Raw genomic sequence first — 19,233 nt, forward strand, 5'->3', positions numbered from 1 at the left:
AGGCCGCCATGCACTGGACGGTCCTGCTCCTCGCAGCCGGTGAGTCCCACGATCCCCTCCCACCTCTGAACCCCCAGTACTGCTGCCCCCTCCGTGAGGTTTTAGAGGAGGTCGTGTACTCCTGCCCCGAGTTGCCCTAGGACTGCCTGTCATCCTCTAACCTGTGCCTCTGGCATAGTTGGAACTATAGCTGTCACTTGGGACCTGGCTTTATACATTGAGATGAGGAACTGGGGATGTATTGGCCCAGGCTGGCCTCAGGCTGAAATCCTCCCATTTCCATCTGCCAAGGAGTCCAGACTAGAGATGTAAGCTACCCCACCCAGCCTTTCTTCACTTGTTAAATTCAGAAAAAAAATATTCATTCATTCATTCATTCATTGCCTTGCTGGGGATGGAGCCCAGGGTCTCATTTGCTAAGCAAGCCCCGTACTGCCCAGCCACACGGGTGCCCCGGCCTTATTGATCTGTTCTTGAACATTCCCGGCCCTGAGAGTGCAGCACTGGGGCGCAGTCCTCTGTTGCCTTCTCCTGGATACCCTTGGGGTCACCAGCCTTTCCACGCCCCACCACTCCTGTCTCCTCCTCACACATGGTAGCATAGCCAACGCTTCATCCAGTGCCCCCCAACAGCGCTTCCCCTGCACCCCCCAATCATAGCAGTGAGGACTTAGAGCGAAGGAAGGCCCAGAGAGGGCACCCCACTTGCCCGGGGCCACACAGCCCTCTGGACCCTTGGGCCAACCCCCCCTTCTGCCCTGCAGGTGCCCTAGCCATCCCTGCCCCATCCATCATCCTGCTGCCCCCCTACCCCAGCAGCCTCGATGACCCCATCCTCATCTCCTGCACGGCCCCCCAGCACTTTGTGGGGGCCAACTTCACGCTGTACCGGAGGGAGCGGGTGATCCAGGCCCTGCGGGCCCCCGCCGACCAGCCAGGGGTCACCTTCAATGTGAGCGGGGGCCCTGAAGACGCTGGGGGCGCCTTCCGCTGTCAGTACGGGGTGATGGGGGAGCACGATGAACCCCAGCTGTCCGACCTCAGCCAGCCTGTGCACGTGTCCTTCCCAGGTAAGCACCCCCTGGCCCCCATGGCCCCCCACAGCCTCCCACAGCCCCCCACGGCCCCCCACCACTTGAACTCCAGCCTGCAGCCTGGGCCCATGTCCTCCTTGTTCTTTCATCCAAATTCATAGGTAGCATACCATCCCCCCATTTTGCAGAAAAGGAAACTAAGGCATAGGTTATGGCAGGCTTGCCCAGATCACATGGCTAACCATAGAACTGGCAGGCCAGCCCCTCTACAGCCTGAGCAGCAAATCTCCACACTTTCCTGCACCCTTCCTGCTCCAGCTACCACGGTGTGTGTGTGTGTGTGTGTGTGTGTGTGTGTGTGTGTGTGTGTGTGTGTGTGTACGTGTGCGCGTGCCCATCCTGGGGCTTGAACTCAGGGCCTGGGTACTGTCCCTGAGCTTTTTTTTTTTTTAACTCAAAGCTAGCATTCTACCACTTGAGCCACAGCTCCACCTCCAGTTTTCTGGTGGTTCCTTGGAGATTAGAGTCTCACAGGCTTTCCTGCCCGGGCCGGCTTTGAACTGCCATCCTCAGATCTCAGCCTCCTGAGTAATTAGGATGACAGGTGTGCGCCACTATTCCCAACACACCTGAAATTCCTGAGCATTTACTCAGTACCAAACACAACACGGTATAGGTACCACCTGTTCATCAGTGATGGAGACAGACAAGTCCCTGCCCCACTGTTCCTACTGGTCCACCCTGGGGTGGGCAATGCAAGCGGGGAGGTCCTGAGCTGGATGCTCGCCTCAACTATGATACAGTGAGACTCTGACTCAACCTTTTGCCCCCTAAAAACATAAAAGTAAAAAAAACGTGCAAAAGAGAAAGAGATAGCCACGTGAATCCTGGAATGAGAACACTGCAGGCAGCGCGCCAAGGCCCTGGGGCTGGAGCGTAGGCATACCTCCTGAGTTTGAGGAACCAGAGGAGCCCTTCCTGGCTAGAGCTTGAAGACCCTCCAGGGCCGGAGGCTATAAACCAGGAGGAAGGTGTGGGTGACTAGAGTGGGGCGGTGACACCCAGGCAGGGCCTGGAGGGCCCAGGAGAAAGATGTCCGCTTTGTATCTGGGTAAGCTGGCAGCCATCTTGCCCACCTGAAGGGTGCCAAAACCCAAAGCCCTCACCTCAAGATGACAGGGCCTCTGTGTCCTCCCTCCCGCTCCTCAGTCAAAGACTCCCCTCTCTCCCCTTGGCCTTGAGGTCTTGCAGAGGGGTGTGGTCTCCCCGCTCCCACCCCAGATGCTTGAATGGACAAGACCCCAGTTGGGGGTCCCCACAGCTCTCTTCCCTCCTCCTCCCTGAAGGGCTCTGACCTTGGCTGGGGTCAAAGCATCTTCTCCAGGGGCCATGAAGAAACTCATTGGCTCAGAGCATTGCTGCACACCCATCTCTGAACCAATCACAATGGCCGGGGGGAGGGGATATGCTAATGAGCCACTTATAAAATTTGCAAAGTTCCCTGGTCCAGCTTGCTAAATTCTCCCACAGACTCTCTTATTGGCTCAGAGCATAGCCACATGCTTATCTTAGAATCAATTGCAATGGTGAGGGGGAGGGAATATGCTAAGTTCTGAGGCTTGCTAACTTCCCCCAGAGACACTCTCAGTGGCTTAGACCATTGCTACCCGCCCATCGCTGAACCAATCATAATGGCCAGGGGGAGGCATATGCTAATTAGTTACTGCTAAGGTTTGCTAATTTTCCCCAGAGACCCTGTCATTAGCTCAGAGCACAGCCACATGCCTATCCTACGACCAGGGGAGGGATTATGCTAATGATCATGCTAAGTTCCCTGGTCCAGCTGTACTCCAAGCAGAAGTCTTGTCAGGTGAGGGCTGCTGAGAAAAGGGGATCCCTGTGGGGGAAGGGACAGATGACAGGGATACCACCTGTGATCTACCCACCTTCTCTTCCCCACCCCCATTTTCTTCTAGTGCCCACGTGGATCCTGGCACTCTCCCTGAGTGTGGCCGGAGTCCTTGTCCTCCTGGGAGTGCTGGTGGCTGTAGCTGTGGCCATCAGGAAAGGTAACCTGCACAGGAAGTATGGCCTGCTTACAGGCAGGTGCTGCCAAACCCAGCTTTGCACACCCATTTTTACAGCAGCTTTATTGTAATGTGATTCACACATCATGACATTCACCAATTTAAGGCATATAATTAAGTTTACATCCATTTTTATTTTCCTTTTTGTCAGTCCTGTGGCTTGAATTCAGGGCCTGGGTGCTGCCCCTGAGCTTCTTTTGCTCAAGGCTAGCACTATACACTTGAACCACAGCGCCACTTCCAGAATTTGCTGTGTATGTGGTGCTGAGGAATCGAACCCAGGGCTTCATGCATGCTAGGCAAGCACCCTACCACTAAGCGACATTCCCAGCCCCCACACCCATTTTTCCAGGAGCACAGGGGCAGGAAGTTCTTACTCCAAAACTTAGCAGAGAAGAAATCTTCCAGAAGTGAGCTGAGGAGGGGGACACTGAGACAATATATCTCTGTAAACCGCACAAGTTGAAAGGTTCTAGGCGAGGAGAGAGCACGCAGACAGAAGTAGAGGTGATTGAAAGAGAGTTTGTTTGGGTACGCTCCTGGGCGCCCCTCTGGTCTGGATCAGAGTGGTCACGCCTGGGCCTGGCTCAGGCAGGGTTTATATGGCAGGAACAAAAGGCGGTTCAGTCAGCGGTGGTAGTGATTGCGTGGCTTGTTCTGCAAGTCTGGGTGGTTGCAGTTGGTCTCAGGCTGGTGCTTTAGGAATGGCTGATGCAGATGGCGTTTCCCAATAGGAAGGTGGTTTATCCCCAGCACCTGTGAGCCCTCCAGCTGCCTGACACAAGTCCTTTATACAAGAATACTTGGAGCAGGGGGCCAGTGGCTCAGGCCTGTCATCCTAGCCCCTCAGAATGTGGAGAGACCTGAGTATCACAGTTTGAAGCCCACTGGGGCAGGAAAGGTTGTGAGATGCTTATCCAATGAACCACAAAAAACTGGAAGTAGGGCTGGGAATATGGCCTAGTGGCAAGAGTGCTTGCCTCATATACATGAAGCCCTGGGTTCGATTCCCCAGCACCACATATATAGAAATGGCCAGAAGTGGCACTGTGGCTCAAGTGGCAGAGTGCTAGTCTTGAGCAAAAAGAAGCCAGGGACAGTGCTCAGGCCCTGAGTCCAAGGCCCAGGACTGGCAAAACAAACAAACAACAACAAATAAACCTGGAAGTAGAGGGCTAGGAATGTGGCTTACTGGTAGAGTCCTTGCTTAGCATGCATGAAGCCCTGGGTTTGATTTCTCAGCATCACATACACAGAAAAAGCTGGAATTAGTGCTGTGGCTCAAGGGGTAGAATGCTAGCCTTGAGCAAAAAGAAGCTCAGGGGGCTGGGGATATGGCCTAGTGGCAAGAGTGCTTGCCTTGTATACATGAAGCCCTGGGTTCAATTCCCCAGCACCACATATATAGAAAACAGCCAGAAGGGGCGCTGTGGCTCAGTGGCAGAGTGCTAACCTTGAGCAAAAAGAAGCCAGGGACAGTGCTCAGGCCCTGTGTCCAAGCCCCAGGAGTGATATAAAAGAGAGAAAAAAAAGAAGAGAAAGAGAGAGAGCTAACAGGAGCAAAGGAGAAAGGATAGGTATGTGTATACACATACATATATACACAAGTGTGTATATACACGTATGTATATACACAAAGTGCATGCATGCCCTTGCCCTGGGATGGGGCTATAGCTCAGCCATGGAGCATTTGCTCAGCACATACAAGGCCCTAGTTCTATCCTGAGCACCACTAAATGAACAAATAAGAATCTCAAGTTTCCATGATTGTGGAGAGCAGGGCAGGGAGTTTTTGCTTAATGCTGATAGAGTTTCCGTGAAGTTGCAAAGATGGCCGGCACAAGAATGTGAATTATATGCTGTGGATATTTTCCAACAGGCAAAAGCATATGCTTGCACGTGGTGCTGTGGCTTAAGTAGTAAAGTGCTAGCCTTGAGCAAGAGAAGCTTAGGGGTAGTGCCCAGGTCCTGAGTTCAAGCCTCATGACCAGCAAACTATAAAATAAAACAATAAAGCACATGAATGCTGGTCATGGTGGTTTATGCTCGTACCCAGCTTCTTACTAGGAGATAGAGATAAAGGAACATCTGGTTCAAGACCAGCCAGGGCCAAAAGTTAATGAGATCCCATCTCAATGAACAAGCTGGGTGTGATGAGGTATACTTGTAATGCCAGTACTCAGGACATAGAGGAAGATTGTGAGTGCCAGAGCAGGCTGGGCTACATAGTGTGTGTGTGTGTGTGTGTGTGTGTGTGTGTGTGTGTGTGAGAGAGAGAGAGAGAGAGAAAGAGAGAGAGACAGAGAGAGAGAGAGAGAGAGAGAGAATCATACCTCTTAAACAGAATGACAGATTGCCTAGAAGAAGCAAGGCTGGTTGCAGGGGTATAAGGGTAATTTTGGTGGTGCTGGGATTTGAACTCAAGGCCTTGAGCTTCTAGGGTATGGCTGTACCAATGGGGCCATGCCCCCTTATTAAGGGAGTTTTGTGGCTTTCTTGCTTTAGAAACTTGTGGGTAAAATGAAAAAAAATTAAAAAATACTGATTTCTTTCTGATTGCAGTGAAAGTCAAAAAACAGAAGCAAAGGTGAGGATCCCCTGCCCCCTACCCCAGAGATGGGGGGAGATCGTGCCATCCCTGCCTGAGTGGGCTGCCTACCCCTTGAGATATCGACCAACAGGCACCATATATGAAGTGCCTACCATGGGCTGGTTCCGGTCACCCTCTTAGCTGCCTTGGATGCACCACTGGGGCTCACGGGGGGGGGGGGAGTGGCTTAGTCTGGAGAGCAGTCACTCTTGATGTCCCCATGTGGGTTTTGTGGGTCCCCTGCTAGGAGAGGGCTAGGCAGTGGTCACCTTGTTCGTACTGGCAAGGGGCCTGGCATGATGACCGTGGGGGGAAGCAAGCATTTTGTGAGGAAGATCCATGGGGTTGTGGAGTCAAAGGTTCATTTTGTGTGTGGGGGCCTGGTGAGGGGGTCAGGATGTTGTAGAACAACTAGGCCACCTTTGTTCTGTGTCCGTTTGCAGGGAGCGAGAATCCTGCTGGGCCCAGGTTAATTTTGCCACCACAGGTGGGTGCCTCTACTCCAGGGCATGCCCGTGTGTGTGTGTGTGTGTGTGTGTGTGTGTGTGTGTGTGTGTGTGTGTGTGTGTGTGTGTCCTTGTCAGAAAGTTTCTGTTTGGTGATATCTGCTAATTCTGGGGCCTTTCACTGGCTTGCCTCATTGCCTAGAACATTCTCTCTCCCTCCATCCTCAGCCTGCAGGTCACTTATTCCAGATTTCCCTAGCTGGGGAGTGTGTGTGTGGGAATCTATGCTTGCTACTTACACACCCCTGGCTCACTGTCCCTGTGCACACCCCTCAGTGGAAGCACAATTGTGGCTTTGAGCCCCATTGCTGTCCCATTGCCGCCCACAAGGTGCAGTTCTGATAGTTGCCACGAGGGGGCGTGCCGAGCACTCTGCGCTGTTTTTTCTACTTATTTTTTTGACCTAGGGCTTGAATCCAGGGTCCAGGCGCTGTCCCTGTGCTTTTGCACTCAAGGCTGGTGCTCTACCACTTGAGACACAGCTCCGCTTCTGGATTTTTGGACATTCACTGGAGATAAAGTCTCACTGACTTTCTTGCCCTGGCTGGATTCTGTGATCCTCAGATCTCAGCCTCATGAGTAGCTGGGGAGACAGCATGCCCCAAGACAGCCCTGTCCCCTGACCCCATGACAACAGACTCTAATCCTGGCTTTCCTCTGTGTTTCAGACATGTCGTTTGACAATGCTCTCTTCTCCATCTCCACGGTGAGTGGCAACCGCCCCAGGCCTGGTTCCCACTGCTGATCTGATCTGGGGAACAGTGGGTGGGGGCTGCCGGGGTGGGGGTGAGGTGAGCTCCTTGCTCAAGGAATCAGGGAAGAGCCCAGAGACCAGCAGAAATCTGGGAACCAGGAGAAATGTCCTAGGAACTTGGAGCTTGAGACCTGGCCCAGAATTCCCTCTGAAAATCCCTGGTGATTAAGAGAGGCAGCATTGTCGCTGGAGGCTGGAGGCTGTTGTGGACAGTGGGACAGTTGTGCAGACATTCCCCGCACAAACCCCGCAAAATGGTGGCAGAGGACTCATAGTAGCCTGAGGGCCATTTGGGGATCCCCTTTATAGTGATTGGTGACAGTGTAATGCACTCTGCTCCCCCCTTGGCTCTGACACGGGTTTTCTTGTATGGCACAATTTAAATGTCCAACTGTATGTTTGCATCCAGGGACAGAGTGAAGCCTCCCCCCCCCCCCCACTTTTGGGCCTGAGCACTGTCCATGAGCTGCTTTTGCTCAAGTCTAGCTCTCTACCCCTTGAGCCACAACTCTACTTATGGCTTTTTCTAAGTAGTTTATTAGAGATAGGAGTCTCAAAGACTTTCCTGCCGGACTGACTTTGAACCTGGATTACCAGATCTCAGCCTCTTGAGTAGCTACCATTACAGGTGTGGCTTTTTTTTTTTTTTTTTTTGGCCAGTCCTGGGCCTTGGACTCAGGGCCTGAGCACTGTCCCTGGCTTCTTTTTGCTCAAGGCTAGCACTCTACCACTTGAGCCACAGTGCCACTTCTGGCCTTTTCTATATATGTGGTGCTGAGGAATTCAGCCTAGGGCTTCATGTATATGAGGCAAGCACTCTTGCCACTAGGCCATATTCCCAGCCCTGTCACTGGCTTCTTTTTGCTCAAGGCTAGCACTCTACCACTTAAGCCACAGCACCACTTCTGGCCAGTTTCTATATATGTGGTGCTGGGGAATCGAACCCAGGGCTTCATGTAGAAGAGGCAAGCACTCTTGCCACTAGGCCATATTCCCAGCCCTGGATTTTTCTTTCTTTCTTTTTTTTTTTTTTTTAAGATAGATTCTCACTGGGCTGGGGATATAGCCTAGTGGCAAGAGTGCCTGCCTCGGATACACGAGGCCCTAGGTTCGATTCCCCAGCACCACATATACAGAAAACGGCCAGAAGCGGCGCTGTGGCTCAAGTGGCAGAGTGCTAGCCTTGAGTGGGAACAAGCCAGGGACAGTGCTCAGGCCCTGAGTCCAAGGCCCAGGACTGGCCAAAAAAAAAGATAGATTCTCACTAAGTAGCCCTGGCTGGCATTGAACTATTGATCCTCTGCCTCTGCTTCTCAAGTGCTAGTATTAGATTAGGCAATTTCACTTAGCATAATATTCATCTGTGTTGTAGCACACGCCCCAATTCCCTTTCTTTTTGAAGATTGTGTAATATTCTACTGCACCAAGGGACCAAACTTGGTTGACTCTGGTGTGGAAGGACAGACAGCTGGGATACCTCTACCTTTTGCTGCGTTTTGGCTGATAGGAATATAGGTGTGCAAATATCTGAGTTTTTGCTTTCAATTTTAATTTTTTTTTCCCTTTCTGGTGGTGGGAAATGAAGCCAGGTTCTCAGAAAGCTGAGCAAGCACTCTTACATTGTGTAACCTTCTGGGCTCTGCTTTTATTTTCTTTTTCCTTTGTGGTGTGTGTGTGTGTGTGTGTGTGTGTTGGTACTGAGGCCTGAACTCAAGGCCTGGGCACTGTCCCTGAGCTTTTATGCTCAAGCCTGGTGCTCTACCACTTGAGTCACAGCTCCACTTCTCGTTTTTGGGGTGCTTAACGAGATGACTGTCTCATGAGCTTTTTTTTTTTTTTGCTCAGATCAGGCTGTCTTTGAACTGTAAGCCTCAGATCTCAGCCTCCTGAGCAGCTAGTATGACAGGTGTGAGCCACCAGTGCCTGGCTATTAGTTTCTTTATAAACCTTTACAAATTCACTTCCAGTTTTCACTTTCTGCCTTGGAAGATTTGCTAGGCAACTTTCCAATACTTTGGGGGTCGGGTTACCTACTTTTTTTTTTTTTTTTTTTTTTTGGCCAGTCCTAGGCCGTGAACTCAGGGCCTGAGCACTGTCCCTGGCTTCTTTCTTGCTCAAGGCTAGCACTCTGCCACTTGAGCCACAGCGCCACTTCTGGCCATTTTCTGTATATGTGGTGCTGAGGAATCGAACCCAGGGCCTCATGTATATGAGGCAAGCACTCTTGCCACTAGGCCATATCCCCAGCCCAGGGTTACCTACTTTTACAAAGGGGAATGCTAAGGCTGGACCTGGACTGTATGCAGAGGGCTGCCACTGTGAGTGGACCCCAGAAGTTCTAGCAAGCATTTGGCCTGAAAGAGAGACAGCCAATGGGGTACCAGTTGTTCCTGTATTTCTTCAAGCCTCATAGTGACCCCAGGGGATCCTGGGGCCCCTGGAACGTCTGGAATCCCAAGTGACAGATGCTCCAGAGGTGGTACTAGCATTCTCTTCATTTTCCAAAAGGGGAAACTGAGTTGGGAGCTGGTGGCTCATGCCTGTTATCCTAGCTACTCAGGAGGCTGAGATCTGAGGATCACAGTTCAAAGCCAGCCAGGAGAGAAAAGTCTGTGAGACGCTTACCTTCAGTTAGCCACCAGAAAACCAAAAGTAGAGCTGTGGCTCAAGTGGTAGAGTGCCAGCTTTGAAAGCAAAAAGCTCAGGGACAGGGGTTCAAGCTCTGAGTGCAAGTGCCAGTACTGACAAAAGGGAAACTGAGGCATTCAATGGACCTCAGATTGCCCAGAAGTAGTGTTGTTGGAATTTTAACCCTGGTCCTGTGTTTCCCCAACTCAGCAGACAGGAAGGGAGGAGGAGAAGAAACCTTACATTCACGATGTAGGGGCCTAGAGTAGTGGGATGACAGCCTACGAGACTGCAAATGTGGGGAAACCCTCGATTCTGACACCCCAAATAATCTGATTCTCTTTCTTTTCTCCCATGGATTAAGAAAATGACCTCAGAAGATCCAGGGGCCAATGTGGATGCTCACTCTGACAACTCTGGACCCCGAAAAAGACCTACATCCACATCATCCTCGCCAGAGCTCCCTGAATTCAGCACTTTCCGGGTCTGCCAGTGAGACTGGGGGCCCCTTCCTGGCAACTCCTTCCTTCTTTTCAGTTGCCCAGGCAGGCCTCTCAGAGCTGGACTTGGGGGGGGGGGCGGCAAGGGGACTCTAGGTGCTGCTTTCTCAGGGAATTGAATGGGGGATCCCTAGACTGAGGTCTTTCCTCAAAGATGGGAGAGAGGAAGGCCCCTAGGCCTGGAGGGCAGACAGAAAGCAGGAAGTGCCTGTGTGGGGACCCCAGCTCGGGAAGGCCACCAGGATCACATCATGAGGCCTCTGCCTCTCCTGCCCTCAGTTTCTCCATTCCTATTTGCGGTTTACTGGGCCACGTGATTCTCCAGGACTGGATTTTGTGGGTCTTCTGTGCGTCCACCTCACCAGCATGTCTAAGTTATTAATTATATCACGTGACACAAATGTCCCCAAGGCCTCTGTGGGGTGTGATCTTCAACCCTGCTCTGCATTGTGGGGGACAGACGTGGGGACGGAATAAAATGTTGGGGATAATGAGGGGGTCCATATAAAGGTAAGAGCGATAGAACTGGACATGAACCCTTTTGCGGCTTCCAAAAGGGACGGGTTGGGGAAGAGCCGAGGGGGCCACTGCCACTGTGGGAATCAATGACCAGCCACATGGGGAGCAGAGAAAGGAGAAAGGGTGAGACCCTAGAAAGCCTAGGCGGAATGACCACGGAGCAGAACCCAGAGGCACACGCCTAGGGGCGGGGCCGCGACAGGGGCGTGTCCCAAAGCCTGGCCACGCCCCTCAGGGATAAATCAATCCATTCCTTCAAAGACCTGTACCAATAGAAAGGCCGCAGAGCGGGGTGCGGGGGCGGAGCCTTACAGGTGACTGGCCACGCCCCTGAGGACTGCCTCACAAAGCCGGGCGGGGACAAGGGGCGGAGCCTAGCTTCGGGCGTGTCCGGATAGTGGGATGGCCTGCCGCCTTGGGCACACCCCAGGCAGAGAAGCCGCCTGACAAAGGGCGGCCCCCTTGGTGCGGGGCGGAGGGGGGAGTGGCGTCTGCCAGGCTTCCGGAACCACCGCACTGTTTTACAAAGCGAAGTCATTCGCGCAAAGCCAGCATGGGGGCGGGGTCCAGGCTTGGAAGGCGTGTCCTCTAGTCAAGCCCCGCCTTGTGACGCAGGCGGCGCCCAGTCTACTCGGAGCAACCTCCAGGCCTTACCCAGCGCAGCCGTTCGCTCTCCAGGTCCGGGTGGGGGCGGGGCCTAGACTCCTAGGGGGCGTGTCTCGAGGCCCTAGCAACGCCCCCTGACGCACGCTCCATCCCCGACGTCCCAGCGTCGGGGAGCCACCTCACAAAGCGGCGACCTTTCGCGCCGGCCCCGCCCCCTGGGCGCACTCGCTATCTCCCGGCGCCCGAGTCCGCCAGCAGGGGCCGCTGCGCCACCGGGCCGAGCCGCTGCGGCGGCGGCGAGGCATCGCGTGGCCGGCAGGTGGCGCTGCCCGGCTCGGCCTCGGCCTGCGCGGCGGCGGCGGCGGCGGCGGCGGCGGCGGCGGCAGCGGCGGCGGCGGCGGCGGCGGCGGCCTGGGCCCGGGCGCGGCGGAGGCGGCGGCGGCGGCGGCGGCGGCGGCAGCGGTGGGGCCTGGAGCCGGATCTAAGATGGCAGCGGCGGCGGCGGCGGTGGGGCCGGGTGCGAGCGGCGCGGGGGCAGCGGTCCCGGGCGGCGCGGGGCCCTGCGCGACCGTGTCGGTGTTCCCCGGCACCCGCCTCCTCACCATCGGCGACGCGAACGGCGAGATCCAGCGGCACGCGGAGCAGCAGGCGCTGCGCCTCGAGGTGCGCGCTGGCCCGGACGCGGCGGGCATCGCCCTCTACAGCCGTGAGTGCGGGGGACGCCGGGGCCGGGGGCCAGGCCGCTCGGGGGCCGCGCACGCGGCGGGCCGGCGGGAGGGGGCGCGCCCGGCGCGGGGTTCCGGGGCCGGGGGAGCCGGGGCCAGTGAGGGGGTGAGGGGCGCCCCGGCGTGCGGGGACCGAGCGAGCAGGGCGGCGTGCGCGGTGGCCGGAGGACCGCGGCGCCCTGGAGGAGGAGGAGGGGGAGAAGGAGAAGGAGGAGGGGGGGGGAGAAGAGGGGGAAGCGGGAAAAATGTGTGAGATTTGAGCCGGAGCGCCGGGCTGGGAGTGGGGGTCGCGAGTGGACGGGGAATTCCGCGGGAACGGGTGAGGTGGGGGGCTGGGACCGGGTGTGGCCGCGGCGGCGGGGAGGAGGGTGTGGTGTGAGCGGGGCGCCGGGCCGTCTCGGGGGTCCCCCCATCGCCCCTCTACGGACTTTCTGTCCAGGACTGTTGGAAGTGGCTTCCAGGGTGGCGGCATCCAGGAGGACGGCTCGGCCTGCAGGACCCCCCTTCCGCGGGCAGAAAGCCTCTGGAGCTGGGGTGCCTGACCGGGCCGGAGTCCCGAGGGCCCCCCGGAGTGGAAACGTGGAGAAGGCGGCCCTCGGTCGGCCGGCCCTGGCCACGCGCCGCCGCCTCCTCTGGCCTCCTCGTGGGGTACGGGGAGGGGGATGTGAAACGATATGGCGTTCTCCCGAGTTCCTTTCCGAAGTGACATTTCGGGGTGTGTGTGTGTGGGGGGGGGTGATCGCACGTGCGCCTGGCTGGCCGCCCCTCCCCATTATCTTTGTAGTTTTTTTTTGTCCCCCCCCCCCTTTCCTTTCCTGTGGTTACTCTTTCCTCCTCAGATTCCTCCTTCACAGTTTGCTATTCTGTTTCATTCGGCTTTTGTCTCCCGGGATTTCTCTGGGGAGGCCTTTCCTGGCTTTGGTCCCCAGGGGAGCTTGGGGATGGGGCGATCACTTTTTTGGGGGAACCGGGGGTTCCGAAGGGAAGTGAGGTGTGTTGGAGCAGTCAGTTCACACGGGGCTAGCTCTCTTCCTTCCTCTTGGCTCTGAGGACACTTGCTTGGAGGAGTCCGGTTCTGGGGCTTAAGTGGGGATCCTTTTTTGGACTGAAGAAAAGCTGAGGTGTGGAGAAGCTAGTTCTTATTGGCTAGGGACTCCCACCTAAGCTCAGCAGGACCCCAGATTTTCCTAGGGAAACCATTCATTCGGTAAGCATTCATGGGCATCAAATGATGGTTCAGTTTCTCAAGCTGGGGTCACTAGAGCTTACTCTTAAAAAAACAAAAAAACCACCCAAAACAAAAAAAAGCTAACTTGTGGGGAGCAGGCCTGGTGTGGTACACTCCTGTAGTCCCAGCACTCAGGCAGGATATGGAGGTAAAGGCCAGCTTGGGCTTACTAGAGACCCTGTCCAGAAAACAAGGTTCTGGGAGAGTTAATTTTCCTGCTTGAACTTTTTTTTTTTTTTTTTGGTGCTGGTCCTGAGGCTTGAACTCAGGGCCTGGGCCCTGTCCCTGAGCTTTTGAGCTCAAGCTAGCACTCTACCACTTGAGCCACAGCGCCACTTCCAGGTTTTTGTGTTGTTGTTGTTTTTCGTTTTTTGGTATTAATTGGAGATTAGAGTCTCATGGATTTTCTTGTCCAGGCTGGTTTCAAAACCTGATTCTCAGATCTCAGCCTCCTGAGTCGGTAGGAGTTCAGGTGTGAGCCACCAGGGCCTGGCTTACTTTTTAAACATTTTTTTAAAAAAGAGAGGGAGAGAGAGAAAAGAAGGAAGAAGAAACAGATCATTTTCAATTTATGGAACTATTGTGACTTTTTTTTGGCTAGTGGTCAGGCTTGAACTCAGGACCTGGCTGCTGTACCTAAGCTCTTTTGTTCAAGGCTAGCATTACCACTTTGAGCCACAGTGCCACTTCTGGTTTTATGGCAGGTTAATTGGAGATAGTCTCCTGCCCAGTCTGGCTTGCCACTGTGACCATCAGATCTCAGCCTCTTTTTTTTTTTTGGCCAGTCCTGGGCCTTGAACTCAGGGCCTGACCACTGTCCCTGGCTTCCATTTTTGCTCAAGGCTAGCACTCTGCCACTTGAGCCACAGCGCCGCTTCTGGTCGTTCTCTGTATATGTGGTACATGGGGAATCGAACCCAGGGCCTCATGTATACGAGGCAAGCTCCACTAGGCCATATCCCCAGCCCCAGATCTCAGCCTCTTGAGCAGCTAGGATTATAGGTGTGAGCCACCCATGCCCAGCATAATTTTTTTTAAAGTTACGTTCTATTTCTTTTGTACCAGTCCTGGGACCTGAATACTGGGCCTGGGCTGTCCCTGAGCTCTTTTGCTCAAGGCTAGCATTCTTCCTCTTGAGCCACTGGTTCACTTCCAGCTTTCCTATTGTTATTTAATTGGAGATCAGTGTCTCTGGGAATTCGGAGCTGGCTTTGAACTTTGATCCTCTGATCTCAGTCCCTAAGTAGCTAGTATTACAGGCCTGAGCCACATTTTGTGTTTTCCTTTTGCTGATAATATGCAAGTGGCTGGGGGCTTGGTGGGGTGAGGCTTAGGTGTGTCCCTACACTTCACACGCCAGCCATAAGGAAGAAAGAATGGTGGAAATGTTGCTGGTATTCAGAGTTACCCCCTCTAATCCTCTGAGGCAGAATTCAGGGAAGCAGGGGAAAGTCTGTGTTCTCAGAGAAAAAAATATAACCTCCAGCGGGGGGGGGGGGGGTGATTTCCTCCTCTCTCTGTTAGAGTTACATGGGGTGGAGCAAGAAAAGGTGCTCTGAGACCCCCAGAGTGACAGGTTGGTAGCTTAACTCACTCAGAGTGGGCTGGGAATGTGACTTAGTGGTAGAGTGCCTACCTAGCATGCCTGGGTTGATTCCTCAGTACCACATAAACAGAAAAAGCTGAAAGTACTGTGGCTCAAGTGAGGGTTGTTAGCCTTGAGTAAAAGAAGCTCAGAGACTGCCCAGGCCCTGAGTTCAAGCCCCAGGACAGGAAACAAAAACAATTACCAATCCAGGCCAAAAGTGTGAGGGTGAGGTTGTTTGGGGCCTCTCCTTTGTCTCTATGGCCTTTTCTCTTATTCCATTCCTGGGGCTTGAACTCAAGGCCTGGGCACTGTCCTTTTGCTTTTTTTGCTCAAGGTGGTGCTCTACCACTTGAGCCATGTTCTACTTCTGGTGTTTTGCTGGCTAATCAGTTATAAAGAGTCTCATGGACTTTTCTGCTTGGACTAGCTTAATACCATCCTCAGATCTTGGCCTCCTTAGTAGCTAGGATTACAGGCATGAGTCACTGGCGCCCTGCAGGCTTTTCATCTTTTCTTGAAATTCTGGACATTGGCTTTGGGGCCTACTTTTATCTAATGATAGCAAGGTGTAATCCTGAGATTCTTATTTTTTGTGATGGTCTTGGTGCTTGAACCTCAGGGACTGTATGCTGTCCCTGAGCTTTTGTGCTCAAGGCTAGCTCTCTACTACTTGAGCCACAGCTCCACTTCTGGCTTTTTCTGAGTAGTTCATTGAAAAGTCTCACAGACTTTCTTGCCTGAACTGGCTTTTGAAGCACATCCACGGATCTCAGCTTCCTGAGAAGCTAGGATTGCAGGTGTGATTACTTGCACCTGGCCTTATAGTCTTAATTACCTCCACAAAGACTTGATTTCCATTAAGGAATCTGCAAGGAATCTCTTCCGTGGGTTACATGAGTTGGTTCATCTTACATCTTAGTTGTGGGGTGCTGTGTCTGGGATTCCTTGTGGCTAGGATGGGTGGTGATGTCAGGCTGTTGTGTCCCACCTGTTTTCTTTTTCTTTTGGTCAGTTGTGGGGCTTGAACTCAGGGCCTGGAGTGCTCTCCACTCAAGGCTAGTGCTCTACCACTTGAGCCACAGCTCCACTTCCAGTTTTCTGGTGGTTCATTGGAGAACCTCAGGGACCTTCCTGCCAAGGCTGACTTTGAGCCTTGATCCTCCCATCTTAGCCTCTGGAGTAGCTGGGATTACAGGTGTGAGCCACTGGTGCCTAGCCCTCCAGCAGTGGCTGATGGTGGCCTCAGAGGTGGCTAAGTCGCACAGGCACTGGTTTCTGAGCCTGAAGGAGTTTGGGGAGGAGGAGATCTGAAGTGAGCCCTGGGGTGTGGATTGCATACAGCCTCTAGAAAAGGCCTGGCATGGTCCAACCACCCTGTGGGAGGGGGGGCACCGTGGAACAGCTGGGTAGGCCAGGGGCGCCCTCTTATACCTGCAGCCGGCTGTGAAGCAGGCCACCCAGAGCGTCAGGCCTTCTTTTGAGATGAACTGCTTCTCTCTTCCCACTCCGGCCCTTTGGGGCCTGAATTGGTCATAAGGCTGGGTATCCTAGGCCGGAGGAGACACAGGTGGGGTCAGTGCAGGGAACTGGAGGCTTCTGGGATTGCACCAAGGGGTGGGGAAGCCTCGTTTTCCTCCTCAGCATTGTCCTGGGGTGTCCTTGGGGTGCCAGGAACATGGGCCAGGTGAATGGGGTGTGGCACAGGGCATCCCTGTGTACCCCACTAGTTTCTTAGAGAGGACTGCAATGTCACTGGTGTTGCCGATCAAAGAGCTGGCTTTTCCTTTGTTCTTTTCTTGTGCTGGTCTCGGGGCTTGAACTCAGGGCTGTCCTTGAGCTTTTGCTCAAGGGTAATAATGATCTGCCACTTGAGCTACAGCTCTACTTAGAGATTTTTGCTGCTTAATTGTAGGTAAGAGTCTCAAGGGGACTTTCCTGCCTGGGCTGGCTTTGGATGGTGATCCTTAGATCTCAGCCTCCTGAGTCACTGTGGTGGCCATAGCTTCTAGAAAGAGCTGGCTTTTCTGGGCTAACACCCTTTGTCCTGGGGTTCTTCTTAGTTGGGAGGAGCAGCCATGGCTGTAGGAGGCCCCCCACCCTTTGAGCCAACTGCAGTTGCCCTGGTCTTGTCTGTGGGATGGGCACAGGGCAGGCAATTCCTGAAAGGAGTCTGTTCTTCCTGGGCAGGGAAGGCCTCTGATGTGGGCATCTGGGACTTGGGAGCAGTAGCATAGCCTCTGGAGTCTGGGGGTGCAAGCTGCACACCTGCACACCCCTGGAACAGAGGCGATGGCCAGGGAAGTCCCTGCCTGGGGACGCGGGGACCAGGTCCCGCTGAATCAGTTCCTCAGCCTGGTGGAGCTCTTCTGGAGATGACTGTGTCCTTTTCTGTCTTGGTCAGCCCAAGCCAGTGTGGCCAGCGCCCTGTGCTCTCCCTGCCCCCGTGTGGCTCACAAGCTGAGTGGGGCTCAATTTCAGTGTGTGGGGACCCTGCCAGGCATGGAGAGTCCAGAGAAAACCCGTTTGTTGAAAGGCTGGCTGCTACAGAAGCGGGGTCCTGGCCCCCCCCTCTGTGATATTGGAGGCATTTCTAGGTGTCTAGCCTGTAGGGTGACCCTTTGTCAAGCTGGGTGACAAGCAAGAAGTGAGGTCAGCAGAGGGGCCTTCATGGGGCAGCACTCTGCTAAACAGCTGCTGTCCTTTTTGCCATTTATTGAGCACTTACTATGTGCCAGACTCCACACATGCTCACCTTCACAGACTCAAGTGACTGACCTTGGGGGGGGGGTAAGCAAGGGGAGGACACAGAATCCAGGCCTCAGGGCCACAGGAAGCTAGCAGCCTATTTTTATAGTCAGAGCTAAGAGCCTTTTACAGTTGTAAGGGGTTGGGAAGAAAAAAATCCACAAATAGCTGGGCGTTGGTGGCTTGTGCCTGTAATCCTAGCTCCTCAGGAGGCTACGCTGATCTGAGGATTGCAGTTTGCACCCAGCACAGGCAAGAAAGTCTGTGGGACTCTTACCTCCACTTAACCAGCAAAAAGCCAAAGTGGAGCTGTGGCTCAAGTGGTAGAATGCTACCATAAATCAAAAAAGCTAAGGGATAGGCCTTGAGTTCAAACCCAAGTATCTGTTGTATGCGTGCATGGGTGGGTGAGTACATACATACGCACACACACACAAACACGGAATATTCAACTGAGCCATCAAGGCCCTGTCTATCTATGCATGCCAGTCCTGGGGCTTGAACTTGGGGCCTGAGCACTGTCCCTGGCTTCTGTTTGCTCAAGGCTAGCATTCTACCACTTGAGCCACAGCGCCACTTCCAGCTTTTTCTGTATATGTGGTGCTGAGGAATCGAACCCAAGGCTTCATGTACAGGAGGAAAGCACTCTACCACTAAGCCACATTCCCAGCCCACCTGTACTATTTACTTGCTGGCACTTTACAGCTAAGCTTGCACACATGAGCAGGAACTAGTGGGGAATCTGGCCCCAATCAACTTTAAGTCAAAATTCCTAAATTTGTTGAGCAGGACATGTCCCATCCAGATGGCTTAAGCCTATTGCGTTCCCAGGCAGGGAGCCTGCATGCAAGTGGTGGCCTTGGGTCTGTGTTTGCACTGGTTTCTAAAAGCCCTCGTATTGAGGGGTTCTAACCCCATTTTGCTAGTGGAAAAGTGGGTGGAAGTGCCTGCCCTGCAAGTATGACCTGGCAGGTGGACAGCAGAGCCTTACTTTACTGTGTGTATGTGTTTGTGTCAGCAAAGGAGGGATGGCCAGGACTCCGCTTATCTGCACATGACAGACCTAGAGTAGCAGCAGCTTCCACAAGACAGTTGTCACACTTAAGTATGGCACTGGCTGCTTGCCTGTCTCAGGTCAACTCCTAAGACAGGTCTTTTCCTTATGGCTTAACCTGGCTGCTGGAGTCCAGCCATCACATTCTGACTTCCAGACAGTATGATTAAGGAAAGGATAAAGGAGGAAACCTGCAGAGGTCACAGGCCTGGTATCTGCTAAGGAACGTTTCTGAATATTGGTTCAGGGCAGCCAGGTAGGGTGGCTCAAGCTTGTAATCCTAGCTCCCTACTAGTGAGATGGAGATGGGCGACAAAGGTTTGAGGTCAGTTTGGGCATAAAAGTAGGTGAGACTCCATCTCAGCTAATGGCTAGGTACAGTGGTGTGTGCTTATTATTTCAGCTAAGCAGAAGCACAAAGGCTGGGCTCAGTGACATGTGCCCATCACTTCTTGTGACACTGGAAGCACAAGTAGGAGCATCCCTGTTCAGGCCGACTCTGGCATAAATCCAGATCCTACCTGAAAAAAAATGCAAAAAGAGGCTGGAGGCATGGCTCAAGTGGTAGAGGCCTTGCCAAGCAAGCGTGACTGCTACTCAAAACCCACAGTGTCTCAGGGCACTTCTGCTTCCATCCCATTGGCTGGGATGTACGTCTGTCACAATTAG

The 19,233-nt window shown here is 53.7% G+C and overlaps 2 protein-coding genes across 4 annotated transcripts in view; both read left to right on the plus strand.

Annotated features, from left to right (window-relative positions):
- The first annotated feature begins 8 nt into the window (after window positions 1–8).
- C3H19orf38 (chromosome 3 C19orf38 homolog) lies at window positions 9–10,533 on the plus strand. Its single transcript, XM_048342309.1, has 7 exons — window positions 9–39; window positions 765–1,070; window positions 3,011–3,103; window positions 5,684–5,708; window positions 6,155–6,198; window positions 6,886–6,923; window positions 9,964–10,533. Exons 1-7 carry the CDS (start codon window positions 9–11, stop codon window positions 10,093–10,095), a joined length of 669 nt encoding a protein of 222 aa, XP_048198266.1. The 3' UTR covers window positions 10,096–10,533.
- A 1,051-nt stretch (window positions 10,534–11,584) lies between these two features.
- The window catches only part of Carm1 (coactivator associated arginine methyltransferase 1), a 38,243-nt gene continuing 30,594 nt past the window's right edge, over window positions 11,585–19,233 (plus strand). For 2 of the 3 annotated variants that reach the window (XM_048342244.1, XM_048342245.1), the window contains exon 1: window positions 11,585–11,930. In XM_048342244.1, coding sequence (XP_048198201.1) covers window positions 11,711–11,930 — 220 coding nt within the window. In that variant the 5' untranslated portion in view covers window positions 11,585–11,710. The remainder of the gene's footprint in view (window positions 11,931–19,233) is intronic. The other variant, XM_048342246.1, reaches the window with a different exon arrangement.

The sequence above is a fragment of the Perognathus longimembris genome, chromosome 3 (genome assembly GCF_023159225.1).
Source record: "Perognathus longimembris pacificus isolate PPM17 chromosome 3, ASM2315922v1, whole genome shotgun sequence".
Lineage (NCBI taxonomy): Eukaryota > Metazoa > Chordata > Mammalia > Rodentia > Heteromyidae > Perognathus > Perognathus longimembris.

Excerpts from the sequence above, each read along its gene's own strand:
- C3H19orf38 (XM_048342309.1), top strand. The coding sequence starts at position 9 with ATGCACTGGACGGTCCTGCTCCTCGCAGCCG. Across the intron at positions 1,071-3,010 it reads TGTGCACGTGTCCTTCCCAG|TGCCCACGTGGATCCTGGCA; the intron begins GTAAGCACCCCC and ends ATTTTCTTCTAG. Across the intron at positions 6,924-9,963 it reads CTCTCTTCTCCATCTCCACG|AAAATGACCTCAGAAGATCC; the intron begins GTGAGTGGCAAC and ends CCATGGATTAAG.